An 18,400-nucleotide genomic window follows, 5' to 3' on the forward strand; every position below is an offset into this window, starting at 1 on the left:
AAAATTTAGGAGTAGTCACAAACTAGGCACACAGAATTGGGTGGATTTCCTCAACTACGCAAAGAAAGCCTTGTAGGGTTGGGTGAAAGGCAACGAGGTAGGGGACTATGAGGGATTGTATGACCTCATACTCAAGGAACACCTCCTCGAGAAATGTTTTCCAGAGCTGGGACAACATCTGGTGGACAGCAAGCTGACCAACCCCCGGAAGCTTGCTGAGGAGGCGGACATATGGGCCAGTACCCGGGTATCCTCAAAGGGGACTGGAGGGGACTCTCAAAGGACCGGACAGGGCGCCCCCCAGAAGAAAGAGGGGGGAGATAGAAAGAGGGAGTTCTCAAAAGGCCCCCAAAACAGTTTCCAGGGAAAGGGAACAGGATTCACCCCTAAGGCTAACCCACCCCGAAACCATCATCCTGGCCAAAGTCAGCAGCCAAGGGTTGTCCACTGCTTTGAGTTTGGTGGTGTTGGACATTATAAGGGAGATGTCAAGTGCCCGAAGAGACCACCCCCTCCCACTGGAGGAAAAGCCCCGGGAGTAGCTAGTGTAGTGCTCGGGGAGGAGTTGCCCTTAGATAAGGGGGGTGAGTGGGCGGGTCTCACATTAGTGTCCCTGGGAGATCGGGAGATGGTTCCTAAGATCCAGGTGCCCTCAAATACTACAAAGTATGGGCAATGGGTCACATTCAATGGCCAAAGAGGGGAGGCTCTGAGAGACACAGGAGCCAGTATGACTATGGTAAGGAGTCAACTGGTGTCTCCAGAGTAGGTGATTCCACATGTACTCCACCCCGCCGCGATGGCTGACGGCCGATTGGGCCACTACCCTGTGGCCGAGGTTCCCTTTGAGTGGGAAGGGGTTGCAGGTTCACTTCGAGTTGCCGTAAGCCCTGCCGTGCCAGTCGATTGCCTGTTGGGAAATGACATGGAGCACAATGCTTGGAAGGAGGTGGAATACCGGACTCATTCGGAGATGCTGGGTACACCTGACGGGGCCTGTGCTAGCAAAAGGTCCGCGACTACCCGGAGGGGGAGTTCGCCTCGGCTGGAGCCTGGAACAATGGCCCAGCCCGCTGCCAAAAAGGGAAAGAACCGAGGACAGGAGAAGCCTGCTTCGGCTTCCACGCCCCATGAGACAGATCGGCCACCTGCGGTGGTGGACCAGGAGTCCGTGGAGGGGGAAGTAGTCTCCCTGGAGGACTTACATATCCCTGCTGAGTGGCATGTGGAAGGAGGGCCTACCAGGGAGGAGCTCTGTAAGGGCCAGAGGGAGTGCCCTACCCTTGAGGGACTGAGGCGACAGGCCGAAGCCCAGGCAGCAGGGAACGTTGCGGGGAACTACCATATTTACTGGGAGGACGGACTCCTCTACAGTGAACCTAAGGCACCTTTGCCCGGTTCATCACGGGCCTTGGTAGTCCCTCAACGTTACCGAGCCTTTCTTTTAGAACTGGCTCATGAAATTCCCTTGGCAGGACACTTAGGACAGGACAAGACCTTTGCCCGGCTTGTCCCCCACTTTTACTGGCCTCAGATGAAAGTGGCATCCGACACATACTGCCGGACATGTGTATCCTGCCAAGCCAGTGGGAAGACAGGGGTGAAGCTGAAAGCTCCCCTGGAACCACTTCCTGTTGTTAGCACCCCCTTTGAAAGGGTGGCCATCGACATTGTGGGGCCATTGGATCCACCAACAACAGCTGGTCACAGGTTTATCCTGGTTCTGGTGGATCACGCCACACGGTACCCAGAGGCAATTCCTCTGAGGACTGTCACTGCACCTGTAGTGGCTAGGGCCCTGATGGGGATCTTTACCCGAGTGGGTTTCCCCAAGGAGGTGGTGTTCGACAGGGGGACCAACTTCATGTCAGCGTACATGCGGGCTATGTGAAAGGAGTGTGGAGTTACCTACTAGTTTACCACTCCTTATCACCCACAGACCAATGGTCTGGTGGAAAGGTTCAACAAGACCTTGAAAGGCATGATAAGAAGTCTGCCTGAGAGCCTGCGGAAGAAATTGGACGTCCTCTTACCCTGTTTGTTATTTTCTTACAGGGAAGTGCCACAGAAAGGAGTGGGCATCAGGCCCTTCGAGCTTCTGTACGAGCACCCTGTGCGTGGACCTCTCAACCTGGTGAAGGACGGATGGGAAAAGTCTCCCAGGAAGCTTCCTCAGGATGTGGTGAGCCACATGCTGGCCTTCTGGAGCCAAATGGAAAAGTTGTGGAAGCAAGCTTCTGACAACTTGGAAGCCAGCCAGGCAGTGATGAAAGAGTGGTATGACCACAACGCTCACCCTGTGGAGTTGGAGCCTGGCCAGAAAGTGTGGGTGATGGAACCTGGAGAGCTAGGTGCCCTCCAGGATCGCTGGACATGCCCCTTTGAGGTGATGGAGAAGAAGGGTAAGGCCACCTACCTGGTGGATCTTAAGACCCCTCGCCAGCCCTTACGGGTGCTACAGGCCAACCGCCTCAAACCCCACCATGAGAGGCCCGAGGTCATCTTGATGATGGTGACTGATGGAGCAGAGGAAGCGGAAAGCGAGCCTCTCCCTGATCTTTTTTCGTCTCAGGAAAAGGATGGGTCTGTGGAGGGAGTGATTCTCTCCCCATCCCTAACTCCTGAGCAGCGAGAGGACTGCCGCCAGGTCTTGGAGCAGTACTCCTCGTTGTTCTCCCTTGTCCAGGGAAGGATCCACCTGTGTACCCATGATGTGGACACAGGAGACAGCCCACCAGTGAAGTCTAAAACCTACCGGCTGTCAGACAAGGTGAAGGCCAGCATCCACAGTGAGGTTAGCAAGATGCTGGAACTAGGAGTCATTGAACCTTCTAGTAGCCCCTGGTCTAGTCCGGTGATACTGGTACCGAAGGCTGCCCCACCGGGCACCACTCCAGAACTAAGGTTCTGTGTGGATTACCGGGGACTGAACTCAGTGACCAAGACTGATGCACATCCGATCCCTAGGGCGGATGAACTGATTGACCGGCTGGGAGCTGCCCAATATCTGAGTACCTTTGACCTTACTTCAGGGTACTGGCAGATCTCCCTTACAGATGGAGCAAAGGAAAGGTCAGCCTTCTCCACACCTAAGGGCCACTACCAGTTCTGTGTAATGCCCTTTGGGCTCAAGAACGCCCCTGCCACTTTTCAGTGGCTGGTGAACCAGGTCCTCTCTGGAATGGAGGCTTTCCCCGCTGCTTACCTGGATGACATTGCCATCTTCAGCAGCAGTTGGGAGGACCATTTGTGTCACTTACAAGCTGTTCTCCAGGCCCTGAAACAGGCTGGCTTGACAATTAAGGCCAGTAAATGTCAGATCGGGCAGGGGTCGGTTGTATACCTGGGCCACTTGGTGGGCAGGGGAGCGGTGCAGCCCCTTCAGGCAAAGATTGAGGCAATCATGGCATGGGAGCCCCCCAAGAGCCAAACTGAGGTCTGAGCTTTCCTGGGCCTCACAGGTTACTACCGTCGCTTCGTGAAGGGGTATGGGACTATTGTGGCGCCCCTCACTGAGCTCACATCCAAGAAGCAACCTCGACAGGTAGTCTGGACAGAGGCTTGTCAGCAAGCCTTTGAGAAGCTGAAACAAGCAATCTGTGCAGCACCGGTCCTGAGGGCCCCGGATTTCTCCAAGGAGTTCATTGTCCAGACAGACGCATCAGAGCATGGCATTGGGGCAGTGTTATCGCAACTCAATGAAGAGGGTCTGGATCAGCCTGTAGTCTTCCTGTCTAGGAGACTGCTTCCCCGGGAACAAAAGTGGAGTGCAATTGAGCTGAAAGCTTTTGCGGTGGTTTGGGCCCTGAAGAAGCTGCGTCCATACCTGTTTGGCTCGCACTTCCTGGTTCAGACCGACCACCGCCCCCTTCGTTGGCTGATGCAAATGAAGGGAGAAAATCCCAAGTTGTTAAGATGGTCTATCTCCCTACAGGTAATGGACTTCCGGGTGGAACATAGACCAGGAGTGGACCACGCCAATGCAGACGGTCTTTCTAGGTATTTCCGCCTTAGTGATGAGAACTCCCAAGGGATTGGGTAGCTCTCCCCACTTTCAGCTGGGGGGAGGCGTGTTGGACCTGTCTGCTTCTGGGAGTTCCCTACCTATAAGTTATTTATTTTGTCCCTTTTTTGCCTCCAAGTGTTTCTATTTTTTATTTTATGACCACCAGAATTTTTCTTGCTGTTGTCCAGGAGGGGGGCTAGGTGTGCCTTGATACTGTCATCCCATTTGCTCTGTGGGCCTAATTTCCCTCAGGAAAATCACAGTTCATAGAGACCTAAAATGGTGGCTGGCAACTGACAAAACTGTCACTTCAGTGAGGCTGACCCATTGGAATGTATGTAGAAAGTTCTGGAATCTCCAGAGGTCAGGGTCCAGCCTATAAATAGTCCAGATCTAGGGCGGTCATTTTGTGATGACAGAGGGAGCTTGAGGGGAACCTGAGTAGGAGTGAGGCGATAGAGTAGAGAGATAGGCGCACTGAGAAGGGCTAGATTGACCCCTGGGTCGGCTGTTCTACTTTGAGGACGCCATCCCTTGTCTACCGACCGAGCCCTACCAGAATTTATCTCCCTCAGTTCCCAGGACCTTTTTGGTGAAACACTTGAGAAATTCGTTAAGGAAGCCTCTGGTTTAGGATAGACTGTCTAATTTGATCTACCTTAACCTTTATCCCCCTCATCCCCCGCCTTAGTGATCCTACCTGAACTGTTGCTTTGGAAGAAGGTGAGGGCTGGCCTGGGAAATCACTGTACTTCTCCCCTGGGGCCTGTGACGCTGAAACAAACACCGGAAGAAATCTGCCGGTAGTGGCAGCCCACCGAATTCCCTGTGGTCAGACCGCTACTGTTGTGACAGGGGCCCCCGATTAAGAGACCCAACTAGGAGAGCCCGGGTTGAGGACAGCAGGATAGCGGGGCTGGAGAGAGGCAGCAGGTGCAGCGTGTGACAGCCGGAGTGAATCCAGAAGAGGAAGGAGGCCGGCCGGCGTGAGCACACGCCCTTCTGACGCCTGCAGTGAGGGCGGACCGGGTGACTGAAAAGAACGCGGAAGCAGAGCAGCGGAGCTCCGACGCAGCCGGCTGTAGGAGGCCTGAGGCGTGGGAGCCGGAGCGGTCGTATCGCTTCTGACTTGTGACTGAAGGAAGTCGGTGACCGAAGGACTGGCCGGGACGAGATCCAGAGTACCCGGTAAGACGGTGAGGTGACGAGTGGGGCCCCAGAGCCTGAGTGGGCCTCACCAGTACCTCCGGAACTGTGGTGGGAGGAAAGAGACTGGAAGCCCCATTTACCGGCGGTAAAGAGTCCAACAGACTATTGTCAGCAGTTCAGAGTGAGCAGGGCTATTACCGTAGGCAGGAAGGTGCGAGACGCCAGGATACCTCCGCTGGGTTTGAGGAGTGTGAGTTTCTGACATATATTGAGCAAACTGAAAGTCGAGAGGCTAGGAGAACGGCAATATAAACAGAGCTGATCAAGTGAGACTGAGTAAACTGGTAAGACGTACATACTCGGATCTGGGCAGTTTAGATAGGTGGGGCCAGAACGATTAGGAAAACACTTCAGAGACAAAGGTTTACATGCAACTGTAAGAACATCCTGCCCACCTAGTTACCCGAACTGTGAGACCCCGGTGAACCAGTAAATATACTTCTAGAGAGGCCATTGAGAGTTTGAAAGTATTGGATACCCTTGAATGTAATACAGAAGACAAACTGATTTACTGCTAAAGATAAAAATTATGCTAGAGTGTCTAATTTAGCCTATGTAAGAACGTTTCTATCTTCCACAGGTTATTGTACTGTAACTGGTAATGCTGAGAGAAATGTTTTAACTGAGCAACATTTGCCTGGGAACCAGAAGTCTAGGAATACTGGGGAAGTGTACAAAGCTGGTAAACTAAAAAGTGATCTTAACTGTAAATGTGATACCGAATTTGAAACTCTGCCAAGAGTCATAAGTGAACCAAAATCTTTTATAAACCCTATGTAGTCTAGAAAATCTAGGTCTAACAATCACCTACTACTCCTACTCCACCTACTCCTACTCCACTACCTACTACTTCTACTCCACCACCTACTATTACTCCACCACCTCTGATTACTACTCCTACTCCACCACCTACTACTCCTACTCCACCACCTACTACTCCTACCCCACCACCTACTACTCCTACTCCACCTACTACTCCTACTCCACCAACTACTCCTACTACTCCACCACCTATTCCTCCTACTCCACCACCTACTACTCCTACTACTTCTCCACCTACTACTCCTACTCCTACTCTACCACCTACTACACCACCTACTACTCCTACTACACCACATACTACTAGGACTCCACCGCCTACTATTCCTACTACTCCTACTACTCCTACTCCACAACCTACTACTACTACTACTCCTACTTTACCACCTACCACTCCTACTCCACCTACTACTCCTACTCCACCACCTACTACTCCTACTACACCACCACCTACTACTCCTACTCCACCTACTACTCCTACTACACCACCTACTTCTCCTACTCCACCACCTACTACTACTCCTACTACTTCACCCTATACTACTACTCCTACTACTACTTCTACTATGCCTACTCCATCACCTACTACTCCTACTCACCTACTCCTACTACTCCTACTCCACCACTTACTACTCCACCACCTACTACTCCACCACCTACTACTTCTAAACCACCTACTCCTCCTACTACTCTACCACCTACTTCTACTTCACCTACTCTGCCTACTACTACGACACCACCTACTACTCCACCACCTACTACTACACCTACTCCACCACCTACTACTCCTACTCCACCACCCTACTCCACCACCTACTACTACTCCTACTCCGCCACCTACTACTCCTACTCCACCACCTACTCCACCACCTACTACTATTACTACTCCTACTCCACCACCTATTACTCCTACTACTACTCACCACCTACTCCTACTCCCCCTACTACTCCACCACCTACTACTCCTACTCCACCTACTACTACTACTACTCCACCACCTACTACTACTACTACTCCACCACCTACTACTATTACTCCACCACCTACTACTACTACTCCTATTACTACTACTACTACTGCACCTACTACTGATATTCCACCACCTACTACTCCTACTCCACCACCCACTCCTCCCACTCCTCCTACTCCACCACCTACTACTACTCCACCACCTACTATTACTACTCCTACTAGTACTACTCCTACTCCACCGTCTACTACTTCTACTCCTACTCCATCACCTACTACTACTACTCCACCACCTACTACTACTACACCACCTACTCCTCCTACTCCTACTCCACCACCTACTACTCCTACTCCACCACCTACCACTACTACTCCTACTCCACCACCTACTACTACTACTCCACCACCTACTACTACTACTCTACCACCTACTACTACTACTCCTACTCCACCACCTACTACTACTACTCCTACTCCACCACCTACTCCTAATACTCCTACTCCGCGTACTCCACCACCTACTACTCCACCTACTACTCCTACTCCACCACCTACTACTACTACTCCTACACCACCACCTACTACTCCTTCTCCACAACCTACTGGTGGCAGTGGGTGTGGTGGTGGGTAGAGTGATGGTGGGTAGGGTGATGGTGGTGGTGGGTAGGGTGGCGGTGGTGGGTGGGGGTGGGGGTGGTTGTGGGTAGGGGTCGTGGGTAGGGTGGTTGTGGTGGGTAGGGCGGTGGGTGTGGGTGTAGTGGTGGTAGGGGTGGGTAGGGTGGTGGTAGTGGGTGTGGTAGGGGTGGGTAGGGTTGTAGTGGCGATAGTGGTGGGTAGGGTTGTGGTGCGTAGGGTGATGGTGGGTGGTGGGGGGTATGGTGATGGGGTAGGGTGATGGTAGTGGGTAGGGTGGTGGGGATGGTGGCAGGTAGGGTGGCGGTGGTGGGTAGGGGTGGGGGTGGTGAGTAGGGTGGCGGTGGGTAGGGTGGCGGTGGGTAGGACGGTTGTGGGTAGGGCGGTGGTGGGTAGGGCAGTGTTGGGTAGGGTGGTGGTTGGTAGGGTGGTGGTAGTGCATAGCAGTGATGGGTAGGGTGGTGGTGGGTAAGGTGGTGGGTAGAGTGGTGATGGTGGTAGTGGTGGGTAGGGTGGTGGTGGTGAGTGTGGTGGTGGTAGTCTGGTCGTCCGTCTCAACCAGAAAGGGCCTGGTGTCACTAGTCACTCATTGACCTGGGAAATGTGGCAGCCATGCTGACATCAGAAGGACAATAGGCTGAGTGGGAGTGCTAGGGAGGAAGCTGGTGGCCTGAAGGTAGTTCAACCCACTGAGCTATCTTATTAAAACCTAGGTCTTTGATTGAAACTTTGGAATCCTATGAAAGGGCACTTTCCAATCGCCATATGTATGAGTGCGCTGCCTACATTGCGAGGCTGTGCGATGGGTGAGATGAAGTGATTCACAACCATGAGTTAGTCATGTATGCATTGCTGCCTTCTTGTGTGCTCCTGGGCAGCTGCTTCTATGACGTCCCTCTCTCTGTCAGATCTCTGTTGTACAAAACGGTTAAATAGTGGTAATTTTTCATTGACTGAAGTTCACAGTCCTTGTAGAACAAGCTGTGCTTGAAATGGAAAAATAGAAGTGCAGGTACTCTGCAGCAGATTACCTGCTTGCTTCTGAGAAGTGCCGGTACGCTCCAATGAAAATTATTACGTTTTTCTTGAAAGGTGCAGGTACTCTCCGTCTCAAAATAAAAACATTGAGCCAGTTTGCCAGCCGCATAGAAATGTAACGTTCTCAGCTTATTGCCTTTCTCAGAAAAATATTTTCATATTAAACAACTAGGGTAGAGGGTGTTTCTGCCGTAAATAAAACACAGTGCTCCTCAAAATATAAACATTAACTTTTCTGGCCCACATAATGGAATAATAGAGGAACGGGATGCCTGGCACCCCTTCCCCGCTGCGAGGAACGCGCAGTCAGTCAGAACTCCGTAGCTGTCTCACATCTGTCTTCTTTCAATTGTGTCCACTCATTTCCCATTTGGAGACATTCTCGAGCCAGATGCCAGTAACATCAGGTTTCTGTGGGCCCAGTTTCTAGCTGCATAAGCAGCTTATCACAGGCGCCTGTAGTCAGTGCGCCGTAGGGGCCCCCACCCTTCAGGGGAGCCCGCGTGAGATGTGGTAGACTCACGGGCCTCGGCCACATTCTTTGGGGGGGGGGGGTTAATGGGGATGGGGGCGGGGTATCCTTTTGCCTTACGCCACGGCCAGATTTATTTTCTGTTTTTCTTTGCTTTTGGTCATAGTGTTAGTGTATGAGGGGGACTATGCCTTTGTGGACCTGGGCACGACTTCTAATAAAGCAGACATCGTAGGTACAGTTACTTGCACCAAAAAATGTAACTATCACAACGTGTCAATAATGATACTGAATTCAACATTCTCACAAATCGACTTCCGGTCCCTCTTCAGATACTAGTGCAGTCTTGCACAAGTTACATTCGATTCGTTGCTCGTTTAGCTGGCATCAACAGAAGCTGTTGACCTACAGAGGGGTCACTCATTCTCTGAAAATGAGAGACAGGCAGAGTATTATGGAAAAAAAAGCGTTCTCCTTAGCAGCAGCAGCGTGGTCTATTATTCACCGGTGCCAACAGCCCTCCCCCTCTCCCTCACGGCAGCTGGGGCGACGCCTCTTTCTCGTGCACGCCAGGCAAAATGACAAGATAACGGAATTATAAATAATAAGCCCCCAACTGAGGCCGTCATAAAACCAGCACCCCCTCTCCCCTACCTCCTCCACCCGAGGAACACGCAGGAATGACCGCACTAACGGGGGCGGAAACAGGATACTGAATCCCGCCCCTCCAGGACTTCCTGACCTGCCCCATGGTTGCCAAGGCAATATTTCAAGAAATATTGTCGTGCTACCGTAAGGCAGGTCATGGAATCCTCGAGAGGCGGTATCCAGAGCAGACAAATCTGCTAAATAGGAGCTTTTTCCAATGGCAGGCCTCCGTTTCCAGAGGCCTGCCAATGGAAAAAGGGGGCGTGGCTTCACGCAGTACTGAATTCCCCTCCTCACAATATCTCTGCCTGCAGCAGGGCATGCCCTGCAATGCAGGCTTCGACCTAAAAACGACACAAGAGTGCATATATTTTCATTTTCAACGCTGATGTGCATAGCATGGCACATAAATTACATCTGTTTATCAGTTTAAACACAGATAATACACCAGCGCTGATACACGCAGCATATTTCATTTAATTTTCATTTGTCCTACATTATTCATTTTGCTCATTACGATACTGACATCTTGTGGATCTTTAAGGTATTGTATTTAGAAACTTCTATTATAACCCCTTCCATGCTGATGACGGAATCGCTCCGTCATCAGCTACAGTTGAGCTGTGCTGATGACGGAGCGGTTCCGTCATGGCCCGGCCGCCGCGCCTGCGCGGCGCTGATTTCGCGCCTGCGCGGGCGTTCTAAAGAGCGGGGCGGGTCATGACGGAACCGCTCCGTCACCAGCACAGCTCAACTGTAGCTGGTGACGGAGCGGTTCTGTCACCAGCATGCGGCGGCCGCGCGGCCGCCCCGCCCCTTTAGCGCTGCGGCGGAATAGCCGCCGCAGCGAAGGGGTTAACAGTGAATTTTTTTTTTTCAACCAAGTTCATTTGTACTTATTTACCTTAATAAAAGTAAAGATGCAGAATGTTGTACCTCCCCCACCATTTTTAGAAACACCTGGTGATCCACCCATCAAATGAAAGCAGTGGTATGATGGTTTTGAAACTTATCTTGGGGCAATTGGTGCAACAAGGTTTAGGCCTGAAGAAGAAAATACTTTCTCTTGTACTCTTTAGGCTATGAATGTAGAGAAATTTTAAAACATCTTACTGCCATTCCTGTTGACGAGGAAAATCCTCTTGACGGGTACCAGGAAACATAAAAAAAATTGCAAACCAGGTTTGACGTTCAACCTAGTCTACTTATGCTACGTCACAATTTTTTTTTTACGTAAACAACAGCCAGGAGAAGATGTGGGTACTTATATCACCGCACTTAGAAGGCTAATAGCTGAATGCCAGTTTGAATATTTTGCAGAACAACTGGTTCGTGACCAGTTTATTTGCCATTGTACTGATAAGAATATAAAACAGAAACTCCTGTCACTAGTTAATACAACTTTGGAAGAGTCTATCAAGGTGGCTAAAAGTATTGAGACGTCGCAATTGTCAGCAAAGGAATTAGAAGAGAAGAAGAATGAACCTGTTTCTGCAATTAAAATAAAAGATGCAAAGACTGCTGAAAACAAAAGCTATGATAGACAAAATTCGTGGAATAATATAAATTCATTCTTCTCAAGAAGTAATATTTGTTTTAGGTGTGGCTTTAAACCGCATCTCGGAGGAGCTAAGTGTCCAGCAAAGTTTGTAACATGTAAAAATTGTAATAAAATAGGACACTTTGCAAAGGTATATCAAACTTGTAGGAACAACACATGTCCTAAGCCTGTACAAGTAAAATATGTCACAAAAGAAAATGTCCAAAGTGAAGAACACTGTATTACAAAAGACTTGAGCAATATTGTAGTTGTAGTAAGAGACGATGGTGTTATTGTGGGAAATCCAGAATTGTGTGTGGATCCTTCTGTTGATATCTTGTTGGAGATTAGTCACTATGTCTCCTTGTTGATTCTGGTGCTCGCATTTCCATGATCACTTTAGAGTTGTATCAAGCAACTTGGCCTGACAGATCCTTGTTACCCCCTGATCGAAAAGCTGTATCGTATGAAGGACGTGAAATTGATCTGTCGGGTTACATTGAAGATATCCTGGCGTACAAGGGTAGGAGAATAGCTGGAAAAATCTATGTAGCACACAAAGGTTTAAACATTTTGGGGTGGTTCCACCAAGGTTTATTTGGGATGGTGCTTAGACCAGGAACCAAAGATCAAGTGTTAGCCATAAGAGATCATCCTGATCTTGAAGGTCTTGTGAGTGAGTTTCCCCATGTGTTCTCTGGAGATCTAGGGAAGATAAAGGGTTTCCAACATGAAATTATTGTAAAGGAAGGAGCTTCTCCAGTTAAACATAAATTTAGAAATGCTCCTTTTAGCATCAGACAGGACCTAGAGAAGGAGTTGGACTCTTTGTGCGCTAAAGGGATAATTGAACCTGTGGAACCTTCTTTGTGGTTATTTCCTTTAGTGGTGGCACGCAAACAAAATGGTTAATTGAGAGTCTGTGTTGACCTTCGTTGCCTGAACAAGGAAATTTGGATAGACTCCCATCCCCTCCCAAACATAAATGAAATGTTAGCCACACTTAAAGATGCAAACATTTTTACAAAATTAGACTTAGCATCAGCCTATCAGGTTGAGCTTGCTCCCCAATCAAGAAGCCTCACTGCTTTTGTCTCACCCTTTGGCACGTTCCAATATGTACGTATGCCCTTTGGGCTTGCCTCAGCGGCATCAGTGTTTCAACGCTTGATGTCAGAGATTCTGAAGGACATTAATAGACTGTCTGTGTTCAAAGATGACGTCCTTATCTTCACCCCTGACAATGTTACACATGACAATATTTTAAAAGAAGTATTATCCAGGTTTCAAAATAATGGGGTTGTTTTACGCAGAGACAAGTGCGTTTTCAGGGCAAAAGAGGCTGAATACTTGGGACATTTGGTAAATTAACATGGGATCGTTCCTAAAGCGAGTCTTGTGGACTCCATAGTTAAATCAAAAGCTCCTACTGATAAGGCAACTCTCAAGTCCTTTCTTGGGATATGCAAATTTTATTCACGCTTTATTCCAGATTTTGCAAGTAAGTTAAGACTATGTCCAAAATGTTGATGAAAGGGGTTGTTTTCGAATGGAAAAGAAATTGTCAGAAAGTATTTGATTGGGTAAAACAACAATTGATCTCTCCAAAGGTCCTTAAACATTATGATCCATATCTCTCCTGCACTCTTACAGTAGATGCAAGTAACGTAGGGTTAGGAGCGGTTCTTACTTAAAAAAAAAGGTGGAGAAGTTAGAACCATAGGTTATGCATCTAGAGTGCTATCTTCCTCAGAGGTTAAATACTCTGTAATTGAAAAAGAATTGTTGGCATGTTGGTGGGCTGTCATGAAATTTAGAAATTTTATTTGGGGGGCGGAAGTTCTGTCTCCAAACAGACCACAAACCTTTAGTCTTTATTCTTAGTTGTAAGAATGTCAGGCCTTCTACTCCCAGAATTTCACTATTATCTTCTAAACTTCTTCAGTTTGATTTTTCTGCGGAATATATTCCTGGTTTAAGAAATGGATGTGCAGATTTCTTATCGCGTTCTTCAGACATTGTAGAAGTTGAACCAGATATAAGACAAGAGGACAAAGAAGATTTTATTGTGGCGGCTGTTGATGTACCTCATTTATGTGCAGTGTCAGAAGAGAAATGGCCTAAAGCTCTTAAAGATGATGTTTTATTAGTTCAGGTAATGAATTTTGTTGAAAAGGGTTGGCCTAAAAAGAGGAATTTGTCCTTTGATTTCAAAACCTTTTTACAAGTTGCAGATGAATTGACGATTGAGGATGCTCTTTTGCTTAGAGGGGACAAACGCATACCTCTTCTTACTTTGAGAGCAGGTTTAGTTAAAAATGCTCATGAAGGCCATCTTGGTGCAACTTTGACGAAAAAAAGAGTACGTTTGTCATTCTGGTGGCCTTCTATGGATAGCCTTGTGGATTATTATGTTAAATGCTGTGTAATTTGCTCAAGATGCAACAAAGCTGTTAAGTTGCGTTCTCCTCCACTTACCCCCATGGAAATGCCTTCCGCTCCATTGATAAAGTTGGGGTTAGATGTTGTAGGTCATTTCCATGCTCTTGATTCATCTTCCAGATTTGGTTTAGTTCTCATGGATTATTATTCTAAGTGGCCAGAAATCAAGTTTGTAAAAGAGGTAACTACCAAGACAGTAATAGAGTTTCTTAATGATGTTTTCTTGAAGAAGGGATATCGAGAGTTTTTAGTAACAGACAATGGTACACAATTTGTCAGTTCAGAATTTGAAAATTGTCTTCAAAATTGTTGTATCAAACATCTTAAGAGTTCACTTTATCACCCCCAAACTAACGGCTTAGTTGAACGCATGAATAGGGTGGTAGGTGAATGTATCCAATGGGCTCTTTCCAACAAGTGTCTTGTTGCTAATTCCGTGAGGTGTATATTGTGGTTTTACTGCATTACACCTCACTCAACAACAGGTGTTTCACCCTCTGAGTTGTTGCGTGGACGAAGGGCTGCTACCACCTCTTGTCCTGCATGGATGAGCAAATGGGTTAAAGGTACCAAATGGTCTGATGAAAGTGTTAGGAAACAAGTTGAATCTGTCCAGAACAAACACAAATCCTACCTTGATGTGAAAATGATTGCTAAAGATGTTGATTTAAAATCAGGTGATTATGTTTGTGTTAAAAAACCTGTCCATGTACAAAAAGGTTCTTCTAAGGTTAGCTCTCCAATCAAAGTATTGGATGCGAGAGGAAGTTCTGTCAAGTTCAGCAATGGACAGTGGTGGAATAAGTCTCTTTTAACAAAGAGAACTATTCATTCTTTTCTGTTGAATGACAAAACCACTGATGTAAAAACCTCTAAGTCTTGTGTACATAATACTTCCAACTCAGATTGTACGGGGAATACTACCCTGAGGCGCACTGTACGAGTTAAGCAACTTCCTTTTAGATATAGGAAGTATTATTTTTTTTTTCTTATTTCTTTCTTTCTACTACAGTGGTATCTATTCTTATCTTTTTCTCTTTCTTCTTTTTCCTTCTTTTACTGCTTCTTCTGTTTATATTTTGTCACTGTTTAGTTTCTTCCTTTTTGTTTTTATATTAAGGGAAGACCCATGTAGTGTCTTAGGCTTGTTTTAGAATGTTTGTGTATGAAAACCCTATTTTCTAGTGTTCTGTGCGAGTGGTTCTACAGTGGTCAGTTGACAGTCCTGCGCAGAAACCGTAGCCGCTCTGATGGTCCAGCTACTTGACTAATAAACATACTAACTGACCTTCTTGACGGCGTGTCCTCGCTTCATTACAACAATTGGTTTCAAGAAACAAATGAACCTAAAATGTGGAATAACATTTTAAGGACATTTAATTGCATTTTGTTGATGTTGCTTCGTTTATGTGTCTCTTAACAGGGTGGTTGGTGTTAAGTATTCCCACGGGTGGTTTGTCACTCTATCACGTTTGTTACACTGTAAGACAATACTATGACATCCATCTACTATTACACTGTAAGGGAAATATATAATTACTATTCCACTTAATATAACTTTTCTCAATGAATATTGTTGAAACTAAACTAAAATAATATATATATATATATATATATATATATATATATATATATATATATATATATATATATATATATATATATATATATATATATATATATATATATATATATATATATATCCATATATACATATATATACACACACACACACACACACACCCACCTTAGAAAATAGTGATAGGTTGATGAAGTGGATGCAAAATTATTGTAGGTCAATATTAACCACCTCAATATAGTGCTTAGCGGCCTACTTTCCCATCCTGAAAGATCTAAGCTTGTCCATGATGTACACACTGATGCAACAGTACAGAGCCTGAGGATAGCCCAATCTGACAGTGTGTGTGAGTTGACTAGGTCAGTATTACATAAATTAGATAAACCAATTTATTGACCATTTAGAAATTTTTGTTACGGAGCTGGTTTTATTTTATGGTGGGGTGTATGGTGTTAAGGTCTGCGCAGGGCTAGTATATCTAACAGTGTGTAGTCTGCCATTGCCATAATACTAAGGAGCTCTTCTAGCATAGTTATAGATTGTTGGCAAACCTACTGAGATTCCAGGATGTCTAATGTTATTTTAAAAACAGCTTGGTGCAAGGCAGGTGAAGGGAAACTCTTGTCAAAATCTGGGGACAAGCCTTTGCATGAACTGCTGTCCTTAAATTATGAGACGCATTTAAGTGTAAAAAAATGACACATTGTCATGAGAAGGAAGAGGGGGATGCATATGAAATGGACACAGCAGCATCCATGACAAGAAATAATTAAGTAACTCCTTGCACTCATGCTCGTTAAGTAAGTGGGGGTCAGAATATACAAGGGAGTCACTGTACATGCATGCATTCTGGAGCTGCAAACTAAGGCATTTGTGCTGCAAAATGTTCTTTTCCTTCTTATTTCTGCTAGAATGAGCCAAAAGCACAGGAAAACCATAACCAAAGCAAGTAAACTGCAACTAAAAGAACAAACATGTATGCCTTTGTGATGGCAAACGGCATCTACTGTTACCAATGTTCAACAATTTAAAAATCAAATTTCATATCCTTGTTCTTCTTTGTAATGATATTGGATGAATTACATTCCGGAAAGAAATTACTTATTAGTAATGGCTTAAAGTCTATAAAGGATCAGCAGAACTCTTGGGTCCTTAATCTGAAGATGAAAAAGTCAGGTCACACTAACCTGTCGGAACTGTCCCTCTGAGACACCATCACGGTAGAAGATAATCCGGGTGGGTTTAAATCGCGTTGATTTGTAGAATTGGATGAGAAGCTCCCGCACCATAGATGACAAGTCCTGGATGACTTCCTGCCGGGGCCGTTGCACCCGGACTGTAGCACAGTACCTGCTTGGGTGGGCATCCATGCTCCCTACGACCTAGGCAAAGAAGAGATCACACTGAACACTTGCCACTGCTTAAACATGACACAACCAGTATTTTCAAAGAATATTGCTCAGGCTCACTCAAGGAACAAAAATGCTCAGTGGAATGTTTTGGTTTTATTAACACAGTACTCCGATGAAATACAGCACAAATTCATATTTCTTAGTAACCGAGAACACAAAAACAAGGCTGGAATAAGCTGAGAACGAAACAAATAATTATTAATTAAGTGTGCAAAGGACTAGTTTCTCACCAAATGTAGCAGAAGTTTAGACAGTGAAAGGAAGATAGCTAGCTTATTGGGAAAAAATCCTTACACAGAAAGAAGCTAGCTTAATATGACAAAATTCTCACAACAGTATTTCAAGTGCATACATTTGGGAGTTAAAAATATAATGGCAATAATAATCAAGCAAAAGATATGTTTTGGGATTAAAGAGGGATTTCCCTCCCTTGTCTACTAGATGAACCTATATGAACTGCAGTGCGTGGTGTCACTGAAGTGGTGGATATATTTTGGGCAAGAAAGCATTTTGGGCAAAACACACTATTTCTTTATAAAACAGTTGTTTTGGGGAAAAACAAGATAATGATGTGAAGCAACCCTGAGGTACGCAAAAATAACCATGTAAGAATGTTTCAAGGAAGAAAGAGCATTGTGAATAAAAATGAATAATAATGTTTTTGAAAGATAAGAAGTGAGGTCTGTGAGATGCTACACTGAGGAAAACAAAATTAAAAAATTACTCACCTGTAACTAAAGTGCTGCAGTAGTAGTGTCTATCATAAAATCACATGTATTAGAAATACAAGTGGTTGTCATGCTGGGAATACTTAGTACATTACCATAAGAGTAATATATAAATAAACACACCATAGGAATTCTGCTTTCTGCGTAGTCATCCCAGGTTTTTCACCTTTTGCTGGACCCCATATTCACTAACCAGTGAAATGTGCCTGTGTTCCCTCTTTAAACAAGGCAAAATTACCATATTTTCAATTGGTAGATTTAACATGTCCATAAGTCCCCAGTATATGGTACAACATGTACCCAAGGCCCCGGAAGTTAAGTGCCACTAGTGAATTGCTGCACCTATTGTTCAATACACTATAGTGGCAGTGCAAACATGGCTTTAGGCCTAGCACTGTAGCCTGACTGTAACAGTGCAAAAGATGCATTTCGACTAGTCAAAATAAACCTTTTTTGACAGGTAAAACCATTCCTTCTAAATATTAAGTTACCCCAATGTAGACCTTGTAGCCCAGAAGGCAGGGTGCATGGTATTTAAAAGTAGGAAATGTAGAAATGTAATGTTAACCTCCTTACAGTGACCCAAAAGCTATTTTCACTGTGGCTAGCCTAGCTGTCCTATGTAGACAACCAGAGTACAAATTAAAATACTAATATTGTATCTCGGGACTGGGACCAGCTCGTAAAGTAATTAAACAACTATTTTTAATAGTTATTAAAATCCAAATCAATGGTGCAGCTGGAATTTTAATAGAATTTAAGGAAAAGTAACTTTTAAAAGTTACCCTTTCCTGCCAGAAGTTCCTGGAGGCTAATTTACATTGACTCTATAGCATCTTTCAGCCAGTGATTAGCCATGAATAGATGTAAAAAATGTGTGAAATGCCTTATATTAATAGAAATTA

General features: G+C 45.9%; 1 protein-coding gene across 1 annotated transcript in view; it reads right to left on the bottom strand.

Moving 5' to 3' along the window:
* The window catches only part of LOC147731455 (protein argonaute-3), a 1,378,491-nt gene that overhangs the window by 316,141 nt on the left and 1,043,950 nt on the right, over positions 1 to 18,400 (bottom strand). The window contains exon 15 of the mRNA XM_086956497.1: positions 16,543 to 16,737. Coding sequence (XP_086812623.1) covers positions 16,543 to 16,737 — 195 coding nt within the window. The remainder of the gene's footprint in view (positions 1 to 16,542; positions 16,738 to 18,400) is intronic.

Source organism: Lissotriton vulgaris, chromosome 2_1, assembly GCF_964263255.1.
Source record: "Lissotriton vulgaris chromosome 2_1, aLisVul1.2, whole genome shotgun sequence".
Classification (NCBI taxonomy): domain Eukaryota; kingdom Metazoa; phylum Chordata; class Amphibia; order Caudata; family Salamandridae; genus Lissotriton; species Lissotriton vulgaris.